Source organism: Dendropsophus ebraccatus, chromosome 1 (assembly GCF_027789765.1).
Source record: "Dendropsophus ebraccatus isolate aDenEbr1 chromosome 1, aDenEbr1.pat, whole genome shotgun sequence".
Classification (NCBI taxonomy): domain Eukaryota; kingdom Metazoa; phylum Chordata; class Amphibia; order Anura; family Hylidae; genus Dendropsophus; species Dendropsophus ebraccatus.
The window spans coordinates 184,698,860-184,723,571 of NC_091454.1; the positions used below are offsets into that span (position 1 = coordinate 184,698,860).

The 24,712-nt window shown below is 44.8% G+C and overlaps 1 protein-coding gene across 5 annotated transcripts in view; it reads left to right on the plus strand.

Annotated features, from left to right (window-relative positions):
* CORO2B (coronin 2B) overlaps positions 1-24,712 on the plus strand; it is a 69,229-nt gene that overhangs the window by 22,049 nt on the left and 22,468 nt on the right. Inside the window, exon 1 of one of the 5 annotated variants that reach the window (XM_069983777.1) lies at positions 901-958. The exons of 2 other annotated variants lie outside the window; for them this stretch is intronic. Coding sequence is in view for 2 of the 3 variants with exons in the window: in XM_069981491.1 (XP_069837592.1) it covers positions 1,432-1,446 (15 nt within the window). In the remaining variant the exon portion in view is untranslated. Of the gene's footprint in view, positions 1-900; positions 959-1,314; positions 1,447-24,712 lie in introns of those variants that run through there. 2 more of the 5 variants (XM_069981491.1, XM_069980623.1) reach the window with 2 other exon arrangements.

Sequence of the window (24,712 nt, forward strand, 5' to 3'; positions counted from 1 at the left end):
GGTTCGTACGAACCTGAACCCTCGGTAATAATTCCCGCTGTCTGCCTGCTCCGTGGAGCGGGCGGATCCAGCGGGAGGACCGCCTGGAAAACTGGGATACAGCCATATCCATAGGCTGTGTCCCAGTTTTCAGGGCGTTACTCCCGCTGGATCCGCCCGCTCCAAGGAGCAGGCAGACAGCGGGAATCTGCTGCCGAGCGTTCGGGTTCATACTAACCCGAACCTCGGCAGGTTCGGACCATCCCTACTAGAGACGTGTCTAAAGTTTGATTGGTCTGGCTCTTCTGGAAGAAAGTGGCCATGTTTTCCTAATGCTGGGTAACCCCTTTATTATCTGGAAAATGGGCATCAGGCATTAGTCTCTACCCCGCTTGCTATGTCCAATAGATAGTAGGTATCCTTACTGCAGAGTCCTCAGACTATAGGCATAGCTTGCAGGCTACAGGCTATGCTTTATATCTTTTGCAGGCCTTCAGAATCAAAATATTGGCAGAAATGCAAAGTCATTATCCTTAAATCACTATCAAATCAATATCCATATATTACTCACCACAGGATACCTGCAGACCACAAGTCTCCATACTATGTTTGCCTTATATTTGCAGACAAAGCTCTTGCAGAGTCAATGTCCTAGCAAAACTGCAAAGTCATTGTGTATCCCTGCAACATCGCCATTCTAGATTTGTGGCCCCCATGCATATCATTCAGTAGATCGGCCATATCGGGGTTGCAGCTCAATAGAAACAATGCACTGGCATTGGTATTATATGTACTACAGCATATATGTATTATTGTAGTATACCTGTACAATGACATACCTGTAGCCAGGAGAATAATAGTTTGCTGCTCTTCAAATTATCAAATCAGCGTTTTGCCCCCAGGATACAGTGTTTGCAGCTCTCCAAACCATAGGATTATTCACTGCCTTCCAGTACATGTCAGATGTATCACGTACAAGGTGACAGACCAGATTAAGATCATCTCTAACCTATACAGATACAGGTGACACCAACAGGTGTTGCTCTTGTGCTGTCCCTCCCACTCTGGTGGCACACACCTACTTGTGTATAACCTGACAGCTTGTTCTTGGGCACCTCATCTAGGGCCAGAACTGTAGTCATTGCTTTCCCCTATTATCTATATGGAGGTCTTTTGAAAAGTTTTTTGTTTATATACTTTGATGTGCATTGAATAATTTTTAAGTAGTTGTACGGATCCAGTAGAGAAAAGGTTAAAAGCGGTAGAGCTGCTTCCTGCCTGATCAGTATGGATGCAGAGTGACATCACAATTCAGCCAGCAAAGGATGGGAATAATGAGGAGGAGGGGAGGCAGCAGCAGCGAGTGTTTGGGAGCAGCCACCACGCACAGAGATCTGCAGTCAGAACCCAGCAGCTCAGGCGCCTGGTCCCCCTGCTCTGACACAGCTCTGTATGACTGTCACCAAGGTAAGTTGAGCCAGTGCTGATGTATGCGGAAGATGAAGAGGGACAAGGAGGGGGAGAGACAGGGATAAAATAATACATACGAGGATGTGCGTGCCAGCATCCTCTCCATCTGGACAGATTAAATGCTCTCTATCGAAAGGATTTATCCATCTCTGGGGTAAAAAATTGTGTTTAATGGGGCAGGGAAGTGCATTACATGGGATGTGGGAAGTCATTGCGGTTATACCCATGGACTTTTGAGACTGCAGAAAGCTTATGCAGCTCTATGATCCCAACAACACACAACTGTGCACCAGAGAACCTAACAATCAGCCAGTAATCTCTTGGATGGAGTCCAGGCAGAGGATTAATCTGGGAATATCGCATAATACCGCTTTGCACGTAGTGGTGTCTTATAGTCTGCACAGCTCCCCTGTTAATCTTCAGACATCTGTAGGGAGAACACATGGAAAGCTAACCGAACCATTTGTGCAACCTGCTGCTTAAAGCTTTGTGACGTGGGGGCGTGGGTGAGGAATAGCTGAATTTCATTCAGTGGAGGATAGTTGGGTTTTCAGCCACGCAGTAGAATGTAGTGGATTTGTCTCAAGAGTGTAATGAAATGGTGTCTACACAATGTGTATAGGGAATAGTATAGCTGAAAGTGGTTGTAAGAAAATGGGATGGATCGTAGTATGGGGCTTGGAATATATACTTGGGTGGCAAAGACACAGTTGAGATGTAGGCACATGGTTGGGTATGGGGGGGTGGACACAAAGGAAAGTTGGAAGATGCAAGGGTGAAGACGTAGATGAATGCAAGGAAGCTGGTTGTGGCGGGTTAAGTGGATTACAGCCGTCGAGAAGAAAACAATATTGACTTAACGTGGGAATTAATATAGTGTCCGAGAAGTTGGAACATGGAATTAGGGATGAGTATGACATTGTCTTTGGTTACGGAGTTGAATGTATAAACCAAAGGAGGAAGACTTGCGGAGTTTTAGAATAAATCAGGCCCCTTCTGTGAGGTTCTGGATGAAAATAACGGAAGTATAGGAGAACGGAGTGGGTGGGAAGTGTGGGATGTATGTTGGAGTAATATAAAGAGATCTGTTTGTTCTGTGATAGATTGATGCATTGCAACATGTTCAGGAAGATGTACATGTAATGAATGTAAAACCTGTATATAGAAAGCTGGTTCAAGGTGATGCCCTCTAAGTACTCCAACTTCTACCCGCACTCCAATAACATACTAATAGATTAAAAGACTTGTATGACATTGTTCCCAGTATATATGTATGAGAAAGTGACTAAGAATTATCTTTGTACAGCGCTGTGGTGTATGTTCACACTATACAAACAGTGGTAAATATAGAGAATGACTGATATTGACAGGTATAGATCAGCAGAGCAGAAAATTTAGCTGAGGCACAGAACATATAGCAACAGATGAGCAAGTATTGGACAGACCAGCTGATTCAGGGAAATCTAGATGGGTCTAATGGGTAGGCTTTCTGATTTATGAATGCTGATAGAGGAACAGTCAGAATTATTGGAGGAGGTGAGTGTGTTTGGGAGAGGGGGGTCAGGAGATAAGATTTGATATAATAGTTGCATAGAGAAGAGAAGAAGGTATAGTTGAGCATCATATGGATTCAACAATCATAATTTAAGTAGAAAATGCTGGTTCAGACATATGGACTGGATCTAAAGAGGTATGGATGGGTGATAACTGGATGTAAGGGCAAGAAATATAGAATGTGGTTAGAAGGAATGGTGACAGTGGTTAAGGGAGAAGTTGTAAGCATCTTCTCGGGAAATGGAGTTATATGTATGTGTATGAGATGGAACATAGAAGCAGGTTGGGAGGAAATACTAAACATATATGTAAACTTAACAGATTTAATGGTGAGTGTTAAATTACAGCTCCACCTTTAGGGTAGCCTCACACGTGCCGTATCGCTGCGTTTTTTTAACGGTGCATTTTTAACGGTGCGTCTTTAACGCTGCGTTTTTGGTGCAATTTTTACATGCGAGTTTTGATTTTCACATGAAAATCATGTGAAAATCAAAACGTGCATGTAAAAGACGCACCGTTAAAGACGCAGCGATACGGTACGTGTGAAGCTACCCTTAGGCTATGTTCACACTACGTAACAGACCGGCCGTTCCGTGACCCTGGCCAGGTCACGGAACAGCAGGTCTGTGCCTGGATCATTGCGGCCGCTACTTAAGTACCGGCCAGATGATCCGTCCGCCCGCAGAGCTCTGATGCGGGCGCATCAGCGCGCGCCCACATCAGAGCTTCCCATAGCATACAGTGAAGCGAGCGGCCGGAGCTGCTTGCTTCACTGTGTGAACTGACAGGTCTTTCTGCGTCCGGAATTCACTGAATTCCAGCCGCAGAAAACTGACATGTCAGTTTTTTCCAGCGCCGCATGGGATCACGGCCAGAGCGCATATGATGTGCGTACGCTCCGGCCGGGATCCCATTGCAAATAAGGCATTGTTCAACTCCTCAAAACTACGGCTGTAGTTTTACGTAGTGTGAACATAGCCTTAAGCTGTACTTTACAAATAAACTATGAGAACAGCCCCAATTTCCCACCACGTCTAAATAGAACATTTACATGGGTCTCCAAACTGCGACCCTCCAGCTGTTGCAAAACTACAACTCCCATCATGCCTGGACAGCTAAAGCTTTGGATTTGACTGTCCAGGCATGATGGGAAATGTAGTTTTGCAGACAGTTTGGAGACCCATGAAATAGAAGCTCCCCCTAAGCTGACTACAGGCTGCCGGAAACCACAGTCAGAAATCTGTAGTCAGCAGGGGATGAGCAGCTGTGCGGGCTCTGAATTCCTGTCCTAGTCAGCTCAGTCCCGGAACATACATCCCATTCTGGAAAATCTGCCATGAACACTGCGGCTAGAAATGTGGGACTATTCTGTACGGAAATAATTACTAAATTAAATTCAACATAAAGGGAGGAATTTTTTCCAGACCATCATTTTACATGCTGGAGCAATATGAGCCAATTCTGGTAAGAGGTTTAGGCCGCCTAATAAATGGTGCATTGGTGACTGTGTGCCACACACTGAAATGTACCCCAGCATTAACCTGGTGTCGATTTGCATCTACAATTTGCACCAGTTCCTGGCACAAAGTATATAGTAAATGTGCAGGAATGTGGGAGATCTTCCCCATTTCTGCTAAGCTGTGTCCACCTTTTTAAAAACTGACAAGCACAGCGTCAGTTCCACGAGCTTTGTGCAAAACTTTGTGAATTCTTGACACCAGTTTTCTAGTAATAAATTCTATAATACTGATAAATCCCCCCCCCCCCTTACATGTTTTCTTTAGGCCCTTTTACATCATGGAGTGATTATCAGTCTAGTAAGCCAATAACAGCTCTGTGTAATAGGGCTAGTCATTAGTTGATAGACAATATGAATAAATCCTTTATTTATATAGCGCTAACTGATTCCGCAGCACTTTAAATCACTAAAAATCAGCCCCTGTCCCCACTAATGCTCACAATCCAAATTCACTAAGCAAGTAAGTTTAAAATGGATGATTGTGGGACGCACTTTGCCCTGTGTAATAGGGGGATGTGTGCCTGACAAATGACAGATAAAAGGGTAACAAACACAGTAAGAGACCAAGCCATGTAATTGGCTCAGTAAATGAGTGCTGTTTAAGGTGATCAGCGATTATGAGAAGGGAATTGAGCTGTGTATTACAGGCCTTAGCTGGCCTGCCACCAAGGTGGCTCTTTTCCTTCACTCCTTAGTAGAAGGGAAGTGACAACCTATCTGAGGACTAAAATATAGGGGGAGATTTATCAAACATGGTGTAAAGTGAAACTGGCTCAGTTGCCCCTAGCAACCAATCAGATTCCACCTTTCATTCCTCACAGACTCTTTGGAAAATGAAAGGTGGAATCTGATTGGTTGCTAGGGGCAACTGAGCCAGTTTCACTTTACACCATGTTTGATAAATCTCTGCCATAGTATCTATTATTATTTTCCCCTTCCTTAGTTCCTTAGGTAATCTGTAATACTTTTTAGGCTATTCTAGTAGTCCAAAAGCAATGGCTATCTGACAACTAATTTTCCCCTTTAAAAAAAATTAAAAATAAAGTCATAGAGGAGTTCTGTGGACATATGCATGCTACATGGGTGCATTTCCAACTATGTATATAAACACATGCCTGGTTGTACTATTGCAAGGCATATGGTTTTACATAACATTGCTAATGCCTATGTCCACTGTACCAAAAGAGTTATTTCTGGCTGCACTTGCATTATTACAATGCTAACAGCATGCCAAAGCCTCGCTAGGTCTCCTGGTTGCCTAACTGGCAATATATTTGCAATCCCTACCTTTAACTGTTTGTTTATGCCCTTACTTATGCTAATGATGTTAATGATAATATATGACATTTTATATTAATTTATATGGAGATTCAGAATTAACATGTCCTCACCAGACATGTCCTGTCACCTTGAATATTTCAGTCTGCCCATTGCACTGTGTATACATTAGGAATGCTGCAGTGGGGAGGTTCCTTATACTGCCAGTCTGCAGCAATCGAGCAGAAAAAGTGACGTAGGATAAAAAACTACTGTGTAAGGTGACATGTGCTGGATGGATTAACCTATTACCACTTTATGTCTAGTCCATTTAGGCCACCATTATATATAATCTATTTGCTGTATACAAACATATAATAAGGCTTAGGTTACCAGATTATTTCATCAAATATATTGAGCGGTTGTCAATTTTCCAGTTGCTGTTGATATGATCATGAAAAAAACCTACGCAGACAGGAAAGAATGGAGATAGCAGGAGAGAGGTAATGGGGAGTTAATCATCAGCCATTAATGCTCATGAATTATGTATCGGCTAGGCATTAGTTTATGGAAAAGTGCATGCGGAGGGTTGCTTATGGCCCTGCGGTTCTATGATCAAGTGATTGCAAGGTCATTCCTTAAAGAATTTAATTGGAGAGCTAAATATATCTTATCCTTAGCCGCACATTTGTCAGAAGTATTTGGGTGGAGACTCTAGGGATTGAACAAATTACTGTATGAGTTGTAAGGAGAAATACACATACAGCTCAATGAAAGCCACGTCTGGGGCCCTGGTCTTGGGGACTATACTAGAGTTCTGAGATTTGTGGTGGCCTTTACTTTTGCCTTATCCATGGATCAGGGACATATAGACATCATTGGCAAGATGCAGGGATGCGATGGTGTTGACATGAGGCCTGCAAATAATGCTGAAACTTCTGATGTACTTATGCACAATCCCTGACCACTAATAATAGCCAATGAGATCTATTTGCATTGACAAAGCTTCAGTTCCTATTAGTAGTTAATTGCTGGTATTATCCAGATAGGCTTAAATATATGTATACACATACACACACAGTGGTACCTCGGTTCTCGAACTTAATTGGTTCCGGAAGGCAGCTTGAGAACCAAGCAGTTTGAAAACCGAGCAGTGTCTTCCCATAGGAAATAATGTAAATGTGATTAATTGGTTCCAGCAGCCACCAATAATTAACCTACAATACTCATTTATTACACTAAGTGCTCAGTATAATCACTACAGTACAGGACAGCACTATACTGTACAGGACATTAAACATAAGAAATGTTCATCAGAACCAGCAACTATAGTACAGTAGTCACCAACTCCTCACCCATCCTTTACTGTATAGCGTCCCCCCCCCCATCCAAGCACTGTAATGTATGGGAGATGGTGATGCACTGACTGTACTACTACTGCACTGTATATGCACTCCAGCAGTCTTATACAGCACTGTACTGTATGTGAAGCCTCACCACTGCTTAACTCGCCAGGTACAACCCACCATCCACGCTCGCAAAAACGTTCGAAAACCGAGCAAAGTTCGAATTCCAAACACTACTTCTGGGTAAATTTTCGTTCGAATACCAAGCAGTTCGAGTTCCAAAGCGTTCGAAAACCAGCGTCTCAACAGAACAATGTGCAGTAACACAAATAAGAACGAGTGGGTGTGTAGAAAATAGTGTACAGTATCCATGTAGTTTGAGGTTTGCACACACGTATTTTGTAGCGCTGTGCATTCTGCTTGCTATGTCCTTTAATTTAAGGAGAATCAACCACTTGGGGGGCTAATGTCAGTGGGGACTGGCACCATGTTAGACAAAACCCAATAATAGTAAACTTATCCTTTAACTGTGTTAGCATATTTGCTCTGTTGAGTTGGGAAACGTTCATTGAGTAGGAGTTGCCAGAGACAAATTATATTAGAGCCTATGATCATGCTTCCTTACATGTGGGTAGCTAGATTTACTGACAGGTCCCACTATCCTAATGAACCCTGTTAACACTATGTGTTAGACAAACCAGTGTTATGTGCCAGGCTGGGAGAGAAACGTCTGCTCAGCTGCTTCCCTTCTGTTCTTCTCCTCCCCCGGATCACTATGATTGACAGTTCAATCCACACTAGTGAACAAGAAGACACCTGTCAATCGTAGTGATCCCTTCCAAAGATTAAACCATAGTCCAGCTGACTTGGTGTCCCTCATGTAGCTTAACGCTCAATCTTAGCTCCCAGATTTGCAGACGGCATGGATTAATTATTAATTGTATTAATTGTGAAGATGGGGACAGCTGTGACCTAAATGTGCCAGTGTTTATGGTGCCCACCTTAATACAGCTTCACGTCACCCGTCACAAGGAGAGACTGGGAACCTCCTTTATGATTAACGTAAATGGAGATGTCCTTGCACTTTTGCCAGGGGCATATGTAGGAAGCAACTGACCCCATAGCAAAGTTTTCTCCAACCATGTGTATATTATCACGATAGTAAGCCATCTACTAGCTCTACTAACTACTCCTCTACTATCAGCCAGTGGCTATATAAATAGAAAAAAAATCTCTACTGATAATTTTAATTATGGTTGTTCCTTGTTTAGGATCTAATAGTCAGCAGGTAACTGCCACAATGAGTCTCTAGAGCCTCTGGCACATCCAGCCCAGCTGTAATTCTTCATGATTCCTCTGGAGGTGCTGCAGGGAAATTAAACACCAGGTATCCTGAAAGTTTACAGATGATTGAGGGTTGTTAGCAGGAACAGACCACCTGGTCCATCTATTCTGCCCTTTTATTATCAGAGGACCCTTCTAATAAAAAGGGATAGTTTAAAGCAGAAAGCCTCTTTTATGATGCTGCAGGCATCGAAGAAATTGCCTGAGACAAGATCCAGCTCCCCTCAGGTTGTGGGGCTCCTAGTAGCTCCAGCTATGAATAATCTGAAATATCTACTGGCCTAAGGCCCTCTAGGATTGGGTATTGCCATGCTAGGGTACAGCCTGACTGAAAGGCCTCATATGCCTTGTTCACAGTCACTGATATACCATATGTTAATAAGGACTCGAGATGACCAGTTAGCATTTGGTTGTCCTTTCTAGGGGGTGCAGAGGTTTTGTACAATAAGCCAGATTGCATATCATATCATTATTTAGCCATTAGCAGGTCTACAGCCTGCTGGTAGCATTTGTTTCTGCATAGTAGATGAAGGCTGGCAGGCAATTTTTGCACGAACAGCAGAAACATGAATTTATGTGATATGAAGTGAGAGGCTTAACAGCGATTTGCTTTCATCTACTGCTTACCCTGCAAATGCGAATCCATCAGTCCTGGGCCCAGCACCTCATCAATACATATTATATGGGCATGAGCAGCTCTCTCATTCAGGAACTTGTTACAGATAGCTATGGATAACATTGTTGGAGAACTTTCCTGCCTTTAAGAAATGAAATAATAAATTATAAGATTACTTGGCATTGCACCTACAGTATAGGGGGGTACTGAGATAGCAGTTGTACCTGGGGCCCTGTTATACATTTTTATTAGAGCCTAGGAGCACTTGTAAGAGTTTGATAAGATAGATCGTTCGATAGATATCAGATAGACAGATAGTGTAGCTCTATATGGCAGTCTCTTCTGTGCTCCTAACTCATCTGACTACCATTTGAAGAGATAATCTTCTCTGCCAGCTTTGACGTTTGTAGGCTAAGCCTCTTAGTTGTAGAGGAACATAAGAGGGAACCATGGGTCAGGTCTTAGCACAAGGAGTCAGTAAAAGATAAGCAGTAAGGCCTGGCATTGGCTGCTCCATTCTCTTTTGATGATGGAGAAATTTAGGGTTCGTAGAAGCTCTGAACAGGTATCTGGCGCAGGAACATTTGATCATCATCCAAGTTAAATCTCTAAGGATTCTTTTTTTTTTTTTTTTTAATGCTACTAGGTCTGAAAGTTTCCACTTGAATTAAGTATAAAAATTTAAGAAGTCAAAGGAAAGTAAATATGCTAACTCACGGATCTTCTGGGCTAGGGAATGAGTTGTTTAAGGGCCTTTTAAACAAGCCGATTATGGTGTAAAAAATTGTTAGAATTTAATCGATAATGCCTAAACGCAGCAACGATCAAATTGCAAACGAAAAATCTGCTTTACGTCTATCGCATCTTTTTGAGCTGACCTCAAAATCATTGAACGATAAGTGTTTACACCGAAGGACTTGAGCGATTAACACAGTATATAGATACAAACATCTAAATTCCTATTCTCTTGTCCAAATCCCTATAGTTTAAAAGAAAAAATCATGACTTGTCTTTCACTAAACAAGCGATTAAGCCATTTATCTCTGTGTGTAAAAGGACCCTAAGCTGCCTTATTTTTATGAATGACTGACATTTTCAGTTTGCAGTTATAAAGAAGCCACATTATAAGGGCTCATAAGGTAACATTGTGAAATGCTGGGGAACGGCTGTGACATAATAAGTTACTTATTAATATGTTACAATCATATGCAAGGGTGAACACTGGTATGTGTTCCTAAAAGTGGCCCAGCTCTCCCAATAAAGGCTTGCGTTCCCTGTTAAATCATTTTGGAGCATCTTGGCCTAAGGGCTCGTTCCCACTGAGCAAAAGCAGCTGAATTTCTGCGCTGAATCAGCGCTGAAATTTCAGCCGTTAAAATAGGTGCAGAGCTAATTTCCATTGTGTTGAATGGAAATTCTGCTCTGCAGTTCACACAGTGGAATTTCCGCACTGAACTAATCCGCTTTCCGCCAGAAGAATGAACATGTTCATTCTTCCGCTAGCGGAAGCCTATACAAATCAATGGGGCTCTGATTTTCTGTTTCAGCGCGGATTCAGCGCGGATTCAGCGCGGAATACAAGCGGAATACAAGCGGAAATTACTCGCTGAATCAGCGCGGAAATGGGGAAAAGGGGGGGGGAGGAGGATTCTAGTATATGTTCTGGTATAGTCTAGTTTACTCACCAAATACTCGCTGAATTTCAGCGCTGAATGCATGCGGATTCAGCGCGGATTCCTCGAGTATTCCGCGCTGAATTTGTCAAGAGCTGATTACGAGCTGAACACTTTCCTAGCAGAATACGCAGGGATTCTGCTTGCATTCTGCTTATATTCTGCTCGGAATTCAGAGTCAGTTGATTTCAGGCGGAAATATTTCCTTGCGTAATCCGCTCCTTTTGCTCTGTGTGAACGTAGCCTAAGAATGAATAAATTAACAATAGGGAATCACCTTTCCTTCCAATCAATTGACACTATTATGACAAGGGGAATGCTAATACCCAGTTTTCAGTTGAGGCTCCATTCACACCTCATTTTTGCTACTGAAGCGGAAACACAGTGTTCTGATATATTGTTTATTAAAGCATTGTATTGCCCCCCAAAAGTTATACAAATCACCGATATAGACTTATTATGCGAAATGCTTATAAAGTGCTTTTTTTCCCTGCACTTACTACTGCATCACGGCATCACTTCCTGGATAAAATGGTGATGTCACAACACTCCCAGAGCTGTGCAGGCAGTGGCTGCTGGAGAGGATGATGGCAGGGGGACACTGAGGGACACAGGGCACTGGAGGGACACTGAGCATCCCTCTGCCATCATCCTCTCCAGCAGCCACAGCCCGCACAGCTCTGGGAGTCGGGGCATGACATCACCACGTTATCCAGGAAGTGACATCACCACGTTATCCAGGAAGTGACATCACCACATTATCCAGGAAGTGACATCACAATTTTATCCAGGAAGTGAAGCCTTGATGCAGTAGTAAGTGCAGAGAAAAAAGCACTTTATAAGCATTTCCCATAATAAGTGTATATTGGTGATTTGTATAACTTTTGGGGGGCATAACAATACTTTAATAACAATTTTCGCCTGACTTCTCCTTTAAAGTATGGTAGGTGACCCAGGCCTTCTCTTTGAATTAAATTACAAACCTCTGTTAGCTCAGTTGGAGAGGGATCTTCAAAGTTGGAGCTCCCTACCACTATTGTGGTTTGGTAAAATGAGTGTACTGAAAATGGACTCGCTACCCAAGTTTTTATATGTCTTTCAGACAGTCCCTCTGAGTGTTCCAGGCTCTTTCCTGAAGAAGCTACGAAGGCTGGCTTCTAAATTCATATGGGGGAACTCTAGGGCTAGACTTGGCCATGCCCTACTGGTTAGAGCAAAGCCTGGGGAGGCGCAGCCATACCGGATTTCACTCTCTATCATAGAGCGGCCATAGCCACATGTGTATTAGATCTCCAATATCATGGCAAGTCTAAATTATGGGTGGAGATAGAATACTCAATCAATGCACATAAAACTAGAGGGGTCTTTTGGCTTCCTGGTACAGTGGCGGTGGGGGACTTGGGGCTATCACCTATGCTGACCACCCTAGTAAGGGCTTGGAGACGCTTTGCAGCTAAAAATGGCTTTGCCACTATCCCTGGCCCACTTACCCCACTGCTTGGGAACCCACACTTCCCCCAGTTTTTGAGTGGCTCCCCCCTATTTCCAGGAGCGGAATCTATCACACCAAGAATCCGAGATGTGATGTGTCAGACGAGGGTGCGACCCTTGAATGCTTTCAGGGGCGAGGGGCCTATGTGGGGGGGCACGTGGCTCCACTATCTCCAGGGAAAACTAAGTCCTTGGCTCCCTTGGCCGTGTTGACAGCCTCCCTAACATCGTTCGAACACCTATGTGTGGCTGCTGAGGCCCCTACACACACTATTTCATTGATCTATGGCATTCTTATTTCTGAAGGGACAGGGGACCTGCCCTTGGGGTTCCAGACTGCTTGGCACAGAGCTTACTGAAGAAGAATGGTCAAAGTCCTTTATTTTGACCCACAAATTATCAGTGTCCAGTAGACTTCAGGAACTTAATTATAAAATTATGACCCAATGGTATAGGACGCCGTAAAATTTGCATAAAATGTATCCCTCGGTGTCCAGCAAATGCTGGAGATGTTCCTCGGCGTTGGGTTCCATGAAGCATATATGGTGGTCCTGTGCACCGGTAGCCTCATTATGGAAGGGGGTTCAGGACCTATATAACAAGGTCACAGGGGCATCCATAACCTTTACTCCCAGAAATGGCTCTTCTATCTGTGTTACCTGGCCCTATCTCCAAAATCAAAAAGGACCTTCTGGGATATTTCTTGGTGGCTACCAGGCAGATTATACCGAGATTGTGGAAGTCACAGGCTCCCCCCTCTAGAAGCCACTGGGTAGAGGACTTTAACCTGATCATGCGTATGGAGGAGTTGAGATCAGATGAACATAATACAGGGGCTAAATTTAATGGTAAATGGAGGTCATGGATGCTCTTTAAAGACTCTCCGGAGCTCGCCACATGGATGGCAGGGACTACGCTTTGAGGGAGTAGGTTGTGACTTCTTCAGGGTATATGGGACCCGATAGATCTGGTGCGGTGAGGACATTTCCCCCACCCCTCCTTCCCTTTCCCTCCTTGTTCCCTCTATGTCTTCCCCCACCCCTCCCTTTTTGTATATATGTTTTGTCTTGTTATATGTAGTTGGTTGGGGTTTTCCCCACCTTGTTTTTTCTTTTTTTTTCTCTTCTCTTGCCTTTTGTTAGGGCAAAGGTTATATTATACTTGACAATTGGGCCCAACGATGTGCCGCAGAATGTAAGCACGGCCTCCCACCTTTCTTGTTCTTTCTTTAATGTTTATTGAGTTCCACATATCTTGGGGTGTGCACGGAGAAGAGTCTGCACTAATGTACTATGCATTCCGTTTGTTGTGCTCTTACTGTCACAGCTGTCTAACACTAAGGACTGTGCTCTTCTTTGAATTTGGTGGTGCGCACACATCGCTGTATGGCTGCATACTTTGTTCATTGCCAATACGATTGTATGTCTTCTTATGTGAAAATCCTTGTTAATAAAAATATTTTGAACCATAAAGTATGGTAGGTAAAGCTAGTGAGTCCCACAAAATATAAAGTATACATTTGCAAAAAATGTAAATAGAGTCCCTAGTAGAATACATTAAGCCCATAAAAGTCACTGGGCCCACCTCAAGTTTTCTAAGTTATACATGGGCCAACCTTTTCACTCATATCCTGGTGTATACTAGCAGTGTACAAAGCTATGAATGGAGCCTTATTCCTACAAAAAAAAGACAGCAAAACACACAAGAAGCAATTATCAAGGCATGCACAACAGTTTTCTTGTGTATAAAAGTCAAACATTTGCAAAAAAAAAAAGCACTAAAACAAAGGGAAAATGTCACACAAAGCTATAGCTATATACAGCATAAAACATGACTAATCTGTATCCAGTGGCTTAAAAGCGGCCTCAGGGAGTGATGTGGCAGAACTGAACTAAAAGTGGCATCGCTTCTCAGGTCTATCCCTGTCTAAAACACTTTGTACGGCTTAGAGCAGATAACTGTGTCAGTCACTTGTCTGTTACGAGACCTCTATCAATGGCGGTCCTGCTGTGTATAGTAAATGTGCTGCGTGTTCTATCCCCAGGAAAGCTCTTTACTAGGTCATTCCTTAAGGGGGTTTGGCATGAGTATGTAAGTGGCCAGGAATAGTTAATACCAAGGTCATTGTAAGTGGGAATTCAGCTGTGTTTTAGAAATGCCTAGATTGTATGGATTTTAGGCTTCTATATGGGGCTTAGAAAAGTGGGGCAGTCAATGAGATTTGCTGGCAGCTGTGATGGTTACACTACAATACACACCATGAAAAGAGATTGTGTGATATTATGTCAACTCTATTTTTCTTAAAAACTCTAAAGATTATAATGGATTCTATTCAGAATCGGGGTACACAAGGCTGTATTGTGGCATTATGTAGAGCTGGGTGAGCTTCTGAGCCCGAGAACAAAACAGACCCAGGCCTTATGCATGTGGTTGTGTTCTAGTTCCTTGTTGTACAGAGCTACAATACGGCTGCCGTAGTCTGACTTTGTTCTGTTCGAACAAAAAAAATTATGTACCATGCTTCATATTATAAGGTATTTTCCTATAAAATAGAGGAATACCTACCAAGGCACATAATACTACTACTACTACTGTGTGCTGCTCTAAAGACTCCTTACAAGATGAGGCCTAACTATTGTGACTATTAAATATTGGAAAGTGTATTGTAATAAAGCTCTGGCCGCTGGTATTACATAATTGATTCAACAAATCAGTTGAACTTCATCCAGAAAATGGACTTTCACAGCTTGAGCAGATACAACAGGTGGTAGTTAGTAGTTAAGCTGCAACTTGTAGGGTGTTAGTAACTTGTAGAGTCTTCCTGACATGGTTAAAGGAAAACATTCAGTAGGTTAGAAGTCTCTAAACTGCTGATATCTGCCTATAGCGCATTGGGGCACTGAGGATTTAGTAAAATTTCTTAACTTCATCCTTTGTGCTGTTTTTGTGCAGTTTGCAGCTAAATCCCTATGCTAATAAGGCTGTTTTAGTGGACTAACAGGACAGCCAACACCACCCACCAAACCTTTTCGTCCCATAATAACGACAACAAACGTAATTCCTTTTTGGGCGGTATGAAAAGGCCACAGCTTTTATTTTTGTCATTGAAACTCTTTAACTGTTTAACTGCCGTTTAACTGCCAGACTGGAGGTTCTCCCCCAGGGTATGCCTGCCGCCGGTCCCGACGGGCACATCCGCCTTCACACCTCTTAGGTAACTTGAACTAAACCGCCAAGGAGCAGCTAGGCTATACCTAGACCTGGCTGCGACCCCCACCCAAGATGAAGAGGGCTTGTTCTACGCCGTCTTGCAATCCTGCCAAAAATATATCCAACCCAATGTCATTGAGATGTACTCCATCTGGGCCCATTAACCTTCTGTTGTCCCCTTCTAATTGTCTATGCCTTACTACAACTCCTGCTCTGGACCGGACAAAACGTGACGTGCGGGCATTTACCGTTCTACGGGCCTTTTCAACCGCCCCTGCGTCTCTAGCCCCTTGCCATTGAACTCGAGGGATAATCTCCGACCATACGATCACTACCTGTTTAAAAAACCCAGGGATTCTCTCGATGTCAGCTCGCATGATAGTAAGCAGATCAGCTAACCGTAAAAAACATAGGTCGTTTCCTCCTGCGTGTATCACTAAGATCACCGGCTCCATGGGTGCTCGACCAATTTCCATAGCATGAGTCAGGACCTCAGACCAGCGAAGACCCTTCACTCCATTCCAGTAGGCATCCACCGAATGGAATCCCAATGATTTTCCCCCAGGACGGATAGCTGCCCTCCTGGCGGCATGGCAAATGAAGGAGTGTCCTATGAACCAAACAGCTGGACGCCTGGGATCTGAAAAGACATTCATTCCAGTAATTCGGGTCTAATGTATGATGCATAGCAAGATGACCTCCACCTTCCAATCTGCTGAAGCTGTGCCTCAGATATGCCTGCCCTGGCCGCTTCAGTGGCAGCCCCTATCCTGAACGAATGTGTCCCCTAATTAGCAGGGTTAACTCCTACCAGGCCCAGCAGTCTCTTAAGGAGAGCCTGGAACTGGAAGCGGGTGAGTGGAAAACCATTTTGATGTACTAGGAAACTATCACCTGGGTAACGGGTAGATATGTATCGTGTAATGATCTCTACAGGGCAAAATGGGCCGGGGACTGGGAATATGGTTAACCAGGCGCCTCTGCCAAATATGTCCATTTTAGAGCGGCAAATTCTGACCTTTATCGCGTTATTAGCCGTTATAACATCATCAGACTGTAGACCTCCTGGGCGGCAGGCCGAGGGGGCTACCAATTCGCTTACCCTAAGTGCCCCATAAAATGCCAGGCAAAATGCCGCAGTTATAAGGCAATGTTCATATTCCGACTTGCAAATCAGCTCAACGTGGGATAACAGCCGAGTTAAAAGGGGGTGAGAAATAGGGAATCTAGGAGGTTGTTTGACATGTTGTTTCTGCCAGCCCTTAAGGGCCTGCCTGATCATGAAGTTATTAGTTACATTGGGCCAACCCCTAAGTTTAAAATGAAAGCTGACACCCGCAATCCTCCGTTTGGCTGCAATACTGGATAGACCCTGCTGTTTGAGAGACATGAGATATGATATGGTAACGGATAACCTGTCCTGATGGTTTGTAGCAACTTCGTAACCTCCGATTAACTTACACCACTCATCCCACGCCTTACCATAACCATCCCATGTCGCTGGTTTCACCGATGATCGTATCATAGGCATGAGTCTTGTGTCGGTAATGCCCACAGATGTGACGGGAGACATTATGTTGGAGACATTTTAAAACCAGGAACCTTAACGCAAGAACAGGCAGGGAAGAGGAGGATAATTTGTTTATGCAGTGAACAACACTCATGTCTGTCCAGAAGCAAATCTGGCGGTTGGCTAGCTGCTCACCCCATATTTCCATGGCTACAATTATTGGAAATAATTCTAACAGTGTTAGGTTACTGCACAGGCCGACGTCCCGCCATTGAGTCGGCCAAGGTTCCGCACACCACTCAGATCCCAAAATTGCCCCGAAGCCACAAGACCCAGCTGCGTCTGTAAACAGCTGAATCTCTGAGTTGGTGACCTCCACGGCCTGGACACATGTGCGACCATTATATGTAGACAGGAAGGACTGCCAAATCTGCAAATCAGCTTTTAGGGGGCTGGTGAGGCGTATGTAGTGGGTCGGAAGGCGGACCCCTTTTGTGGATAATGACAAACGTCTATAGAAGACTCTCCCCCATAGGCATGACTCTGCATGCAAACACTAATAGCCCCAGTAGGGACTGCATTTGCTTTAATGTGACTTTCTTTACTGAAAGAAAACCATTGACCAAGGCAGAAAGTTTTTCCAATTTATCACATGGCAGTCTGAAAACCATCTGGACAGAGTCTAATTCTATGCCTAGAAATGAGAGGGATGTGGTTGGGCCTTCGGTCTTATCAAATGCAATTGGAACCCCGAACTTTTTCATAAAGAATAGGAATGTGGACAATAAAAACTGGCAAATCTTACCGTTTCCTGGAGCAACGAACAAGAAATCATCAAGGTAATGTATTGTAGCATTGCTGCCAGCTTCGTATCGTACCACCCATTCAAGGAATGAACTAAATAGTTCAAAGTAGTGGCAGGATATGGAGCAACCCATAGGGAGGCAAGCATCATAATAAATTAACCCATCCAGCTGAAAACCTAGGAGATGGTTACATTCAGGATGCACCGGAAGTAGACGGAAGGCCGATTTTATGTCTGATTTTGCGAACAGGGCTCCAGGACCAGCTGCCCTCAGTAGAGAGACAGCCCTGTCAAAAGAGACATAGGACACTGAGGCGTCTTCTTTTGAAATGCCATCGTTCACTGAGTCACCTTTGGGGTGCGACAAGTGATGTATCAATCTAAATTTGCCGGGTTCTTTCTTTGGGACGATGCCTAATGGAGATATTCTGAGGTTCGAGAATGGGAGGGTATTGAATGGGCCTTCCATTCTGCCCAGCTGTATTTCTTGCTCTATTTTTTCTTTTAGCACTTGAGGTAATTGCTTTGCTGACTTAAGGTTGTCTGATCATGTGGGGAGAAATGATAGTGTAAATGGTATGAAGAAGCCCTCAGAGAAACCATCCCATAGTATTTTTGCTATTTGCCTATTGGGATACCTGTTTAGCCATGGGACCATCTCTGACGCGCTCACCGGAGTTCTGTCCCTCGGGAGCATTGATCTGCCGGGCTGATGGTTTAGCATTACGTGGGCATCTGGATGCTGCATGTGGGGCCCCACATATTGAGCACTCATGTTTGAATTTGCAGAGACCGAAGAATCTGCAATGACCCTCGTTGAATAGCCAACAAGTGCCTGGTCTCCTAATGGCCACTGCCCCAGGGGCATTTTGAGAAGCAGCGGCCCCTGCCTGAAAGGGGGGGTATTTCTGCGACATCATGAATCTAATCCAAAGGTCAGTTGCTTTAACGCCCCAACCAATCTCGGGCTGCAGTGCAAGGCGGCGACGAAATTCTTCATCATACTTCCACCATGCACTGCCACCATAAGATTTAAAAGCCGTATAGACTGAGTCCTGATAAATGAAAAGTTCGGAACAGCGTTCCTAGTGCTTTTCCCCCATTACGCACCCGAGGACAGCAAAGGCCTGAAGCCAGTTGTTAATAGTTTTTGCCACCCTCGGTTTACGCTCAAAAGACCTTTCAGTAGCAAATCGTCTCTCCCTGTCTACTGTATTGAGGTCAACGGTGATTAGGGACCATATATCTATGTACTGGTTTTGCCATATCTTTCCTTTTAATTAATCGGTGAAGTGGGAACCTAGGGGGTTTATGCCGCAAAATATTGCTTCTTTATACACGCTAGCCTTGTTTGATTTTGGAAGTGACGGCTGCGGAGATAGGGGGTCTGCAGGAGTTTGTTCCAATTTTTGTATAAGGGCCTTAAGGGCCGGGATAACAAGGTCACCCCCACTGCAGCCCGCCCCCCCCCCATGCTTTTGCAAAGTCAAACTCACCGGGAGCACCGCTGGACGATCCTGGGGCTTCTGGAACCATGGAAGTGGTACTTGCAGTCTCTGGAACATGAACTGGACTTGGAAGTACTGGCACTGGATCCGGAAATACTTGAACTGGGTTTGGGAGTACAACAGGTGTTGTCTGAGCAAAGGAAGGGGGCACCGCGCTGGCCTGACTGTCCCCGCGAAGCGACCTGCTGGCTGAAACGATAGGCTCCTGCCTCTTGCTACATCTATGGGGCTCTCTATCGCTGGATGGACTACGGGAGGAGGAACCCGATGAGGATGGGGAGCGCCACCTTGAGGATCGAGACCTTCTAATTCTGTCGCTCCTCCTTGACTCCCTTGAGTAGCGATGGGAGGGGTGGCGGCGATGGGAAGATGGCCTGTGGCGTCTACGCCTGTAAGAGCCACGTGAGGAGTGAGAAGATGAACGACTGCGACTACGGCCTCTAGAAACGCTATGCTTGTGGTGGGAACCCCCTGTGACAGGCAGCCGCTCCTCCAGGGAGGCCTGGTCAACACAGGGCAGCCCAGTGGACTGAGTAGGCATAGGTGGAAGTGCAGCGGGGGGGGCAGTGATTGCAAGTGTCGGCGGGATAGGAGGGACAGCACCTGCAGCTGTGCTGGCGGTAGCCATTACAGTGTTGTGAGAATGATCAGGGGCAGCTACGGGTGCTTGCTGCTGTGCACTGTCTGTAGGGGTTGCTGTCGGAGTAGCAGAGTCTCCTGTGGGGTCCTGGGAACTGGAGCTGGAGCTAGTACCTGCCTGTGTATTTCCCATAGTGCGGGAACTCTGTGAGGCCAAGGTAGCGAGGAGCACTGCCAGAGAGGAGAGAGGAGCTTCCTGGTGAGGACCGACTGGATCGCCGGGTGAGCCGGGTGACCGGGAGGTAGTGTTGGCCCGGAGCGGTGGTTGCGACGAGCGGGAAAGGGGAGGAGCAACGGGAAAAGGCGCGCAGCTCGCCGCCGGACCCAACCGCCTAGCAGCGTTAGAAGCCCCTCCTCCTCCTGTACGGCTATGACGCAGCGGCGGGGGGCTTGGGCTCAAACTGGTCGGTGGGCGGATGCGTCGTACGGACCGCCTGCCACCGACCGCCGCAAGCGCCGGGTGATCAGCGCTGACCGCGTCTCCCAGCCCTGATACTAGGCGAGACAGAAAGCCTGTATCGCCCTGTATGTGGGATCTTAGCGCTGCAATCAGGTTAGCCTCGTCCGACATACTTACACAATCCCAGGTCCTCCTCTCTGACTGGAGACGTCCGACGTCCTCGCTGTCCGGGCAGGAAGAGGATCTTACCGGATGGAGCCCACACAATACCCTCACTGCCTCACTCTGATTGGCCAGGGACGTACAACCCCTAAACTCCTTCTCCTATCCCCGGCAGCAAAGGGGGAGGGAGAAACACAGCACCAGACTGGGCCGATTAACCCCTTATTTTCCGAACCGACTACTGCCCCCTGTTAGTCCCTGTGCCACCTCCTTAAAACAGCTCGTGGCCCACAAAACTGGTGGCAGGACTTTCCCAGGGCACCGATCCAGTTGGCCCACCTCTTCTAATGAATATCAGCAGAGCTGGCTGGGCAGGGCAGATTCAACATTTTGGTGCACTGGGGGTAGGACTACTACCCCAGTGCACCAAAATGTTGAATTAGCATAAGGATATAGCATTTAACTTCTTAACGCTGAGGATAAAGGTAAGAAACTTCCCTTTATCCTCAGTGCCCCATGCACTATAGGGACATATCAGCAGGATAGAAAGTTTTAAACTATGGATAGTTTCCCTTAAGGACAGAGCCAATTTAAATTTTAGCGTTTTCGTTTTTTCCTCCTTGTGCTTAAAAGGCCATAGCAGTTGCATTTTTTCACCTAGAAACCCACATGAGCCCTTATTTTTTGCGCCACTAATTGTACTTTGCAATGACAGGCTGAATTTTTGCATAAAATACACTGCAATAGCAGAAAAAAAATTAAATGTGTGGTAAAATTGAAAAAAAAAATAATTTCTTTTATTTATGGGGGTATTTGCTTTTACGCCGTTTGCCCTGGGGTAAAACTTGCTGACTTGTTATATCTGTTCCTGAAGTCGTTACGATTGCAACGATATGTAACATGTATAACTTTTATTTTATTTGATGGTTTGTAAAAAATTCAAACCATTGTTAACAAATATGTTCCTTAAACTCTTTTATCCTTTGGTCTATGGGGCTGTATGAGGTGTCATTTTTTGCGCCATGATGTGTACTTTATATTGGTACCTTGATTGCGCATATGCGACTTTTTGAACACTTTTTATTACAATTTTTCTGGATTTGAAGTGACCAAAAATGCGCAATTTTGTGTGATTTAAACTTTTATTAGGGGAGGGGGCTTTTTATTAATAATACTTTTTTTTTTTTTTAACACATATACTAGCAGCCCCCCTGGGGTTAGGGTTATTCCCCCTGGGGGACTTCTAGTATAAACACACTGATCTCTCATAGAGATCTATGCAGTATAGATATACAGCATAGATCAATGAGATGGGCACTGGATTGCTTTCCGCTGCTGCAATCGAGTGCCGAGCCGAGATCAGCGCCATTACGGCGCAGACCCCGGCCAGTGCTGGATGTGTGGATCGCTCCTCCGGGACAACGTCCCGGGGGGGGGGGCGATCCACCCCACTAGACACCAGGGAAGGCGGACAGCAAGTAATCAGATGCAGCTGTCAACTTGACAGCTGCATCTGATTACTTAATTAGCAGGCACAGCGATCAGACCGTGCCCACTAATAGCCGGATTTGAAGCTCAGTCTTTCCTTAATTACCTGTTCTCTGTTTGTTTATAGTCCATTCCTGGCTTTGGCTCAAAAAAATCTTTCAGATAACCTGTTTGTGTAATAGGGCCCTAAGTCTCTGAGGTGATCAGTTTGATCTCAGCAGAAGGACTGTGGTCTGTACCTGACTGGAGGCCACAGATAGCGAAGGGGCCCTTGAAATTGTTATCCCCTCAGCAGCTGGAAAGAGATGCCCCTTAGGCCAGTGGAAAGGTGGTAAGCAGGATTCCACCCAATCCTATTAGGCCTTGGCAACTGACTGGATTTGATGCTACTCTAGACTTGAGACACAAGACGTCACTTTCTAAAAACTTCCGAAAAACCATGAGGTCTGGAAAAGCTGGGTATTAATAGATAGCTACCAAAGAGAAAGCTATTGACCTGTAGGTTGCAGCAAAAAGCATTAGTGTATAGACACAATTCCAGCACCTTTTTTTTCTTTAAAATTTCAAGCTTTATTGGTCTTCTTTAAAATCTCATCACTGAAGTTCCAACACATTTTAGACAAATGTGGATCTCTATTTTTATGCCTCTGTACACCTATAACATAATAGGAGGTCTAGATCTGTATGCAGGGATGCCTTTCATCTGTTTATATACACCTAGTCATACTATATTCTGCAATGATTAAAGGGGTTATCCAGCGCTACAAAAACATGGCCACTTTCCCCCTATTATTGTCTCCAGATTGGGTGGGCTTTTGAAACTCCGTTCCATTGAAGTAAATGGAGCTTAATTGCAAACTACAACTGAACTGGAGACAACAATAGGGGGAAAAGTGGCCATGTTTTTGTAGTGCTGGATAACTGTGTCTCATCTCTGTGTCATATGATATACATTCACTCTTTACCACCTGCCATAAACATGGTATAATAAAAAAAATTGCAACAACAACAGTATAAAATCAGAATAAAAAAGTGCAGTGATATATTGCAACAGCTCTGCATCACCTGTTTACCATACTACGGTTCACTAATGTGGTAGAGAGGAACCCCTAAAGGGAACCCATCACCATGAAAATTCTACCTAAGCTATCAGCATCATGTTATAGAGCAGAAGGAGCTGAGTGGATTTATTTAGATTAGGGATGGTCCGAACCTGGTTCGGGTCGGGTTCGTACGAACCCGAACTCTCGGCAATGATTCCCACTGTCTGCCCTCTCCGTGGAGAGGGTGGATACAGCGGGAGGACCGCCTGGAAAACTGGGATACAGCCATAGCCATAGGCTGTATCCCAGTTTTTCAGGCGGTCCTCCTGCTGTATCCACCCGCTGCACGGAGCAGGCAGACAGCGGGAATCCAATGCCGAGCGTTCCGGTTCATACGAACCCGAACCTCGGCAGTTTCGGACCATCCCTAATTTAGATCTTTATGGGAAAAGATTCAATAATGTAATTTATTTATTGACATCTCTGATGTTTCCATGCTTAAGTGTCCAGTCCATGTGAGTGACACCGCCCACTGGACTCCTTCACACAGAATGAGCAGGGATTTAAGTCAACATGTTACAAGTTATACTGAATCTTTTCCCACAAAGATATATATCAATCTGCTCAGTTCTTCCTGCTCTATAACATGATGTATACAGATTAGATAGCATTGTCTTGTTGACAGGTATCCTTCAAATAATCACTGTCAATTTTAGAAGAGAAGTCCTGTGAAAAGCAGGCATGCCCCCTCTCCGCTTTGCCGCAGGCCACACAGCAGGCGTACACCAGGGAGAAGGGGTGAATCTGCGCCTTCTCCCTGGCGTATGCCCCGGCTATAAGTTTCATAAATGTCCCCCTTTAAGTACCAGGGACTGGTAGCCAATGCAAAATCAGAGCCCTTTATAGCTATAACATTACATGTGAGGGAGCAAACTACATTTAGGCCATTGCCAAAGTGTATATAAGAAAACTGCCAGTATTTTATCTCTTCTATGAAGTGCACAAATCCTGCAATCTACTCGTGCATATACAGTGGTGCCTTGGATTATGAGCATAATTCGTTGCGGGGCCCTGCTTGTAATTCAAATCTACTCTTAAACCAAAGCAACATTTCCCATAATAAATCACTGAAATGCCGACAATTTGTTCCACACCTCAAAAATAATAATTTTTTTTATTCTGAATAACATGTAAAACAAATGAGACAAAGATTTAGAAACAGCTGAATATGTGATGATATAAGTTACTGTAGAGTATAACAATCAGCATGTGCAGTATAATCTATAGTTAGTGCATAAACCTGAAAATACAGCAGCAGTTTGTAGATACAGGATGGAACTGCAAATCCTCATAATGGAGAGGATTGGAAACACAAGGGCGGACAAATACTGCAGGGGGCATGAAGGAATAAGCAGGGCAGATGATGGCAGATGAGGAGAGAGGGGTTACAGCTATGAAGAGATTACCCCCACAGTCCTGTCCCCTGATGCAAGCCCCAGCCTGAAGTGGATCTGCTATGATTTGGAAGGTGAGGGAGACTTCCTGGGTTAGGGTGGGTTCATGCTGAGGAATTCTCGCGGATAATATCTGCGGAATTCTGTCGGCTGTCCGAGCGCACGGCCACGCGCCTTTCCACCGGCTCCATAGACACCATTCTATGGGCCGGCGTATTCTGCTATCCGCCAAGGTACCCAAAGT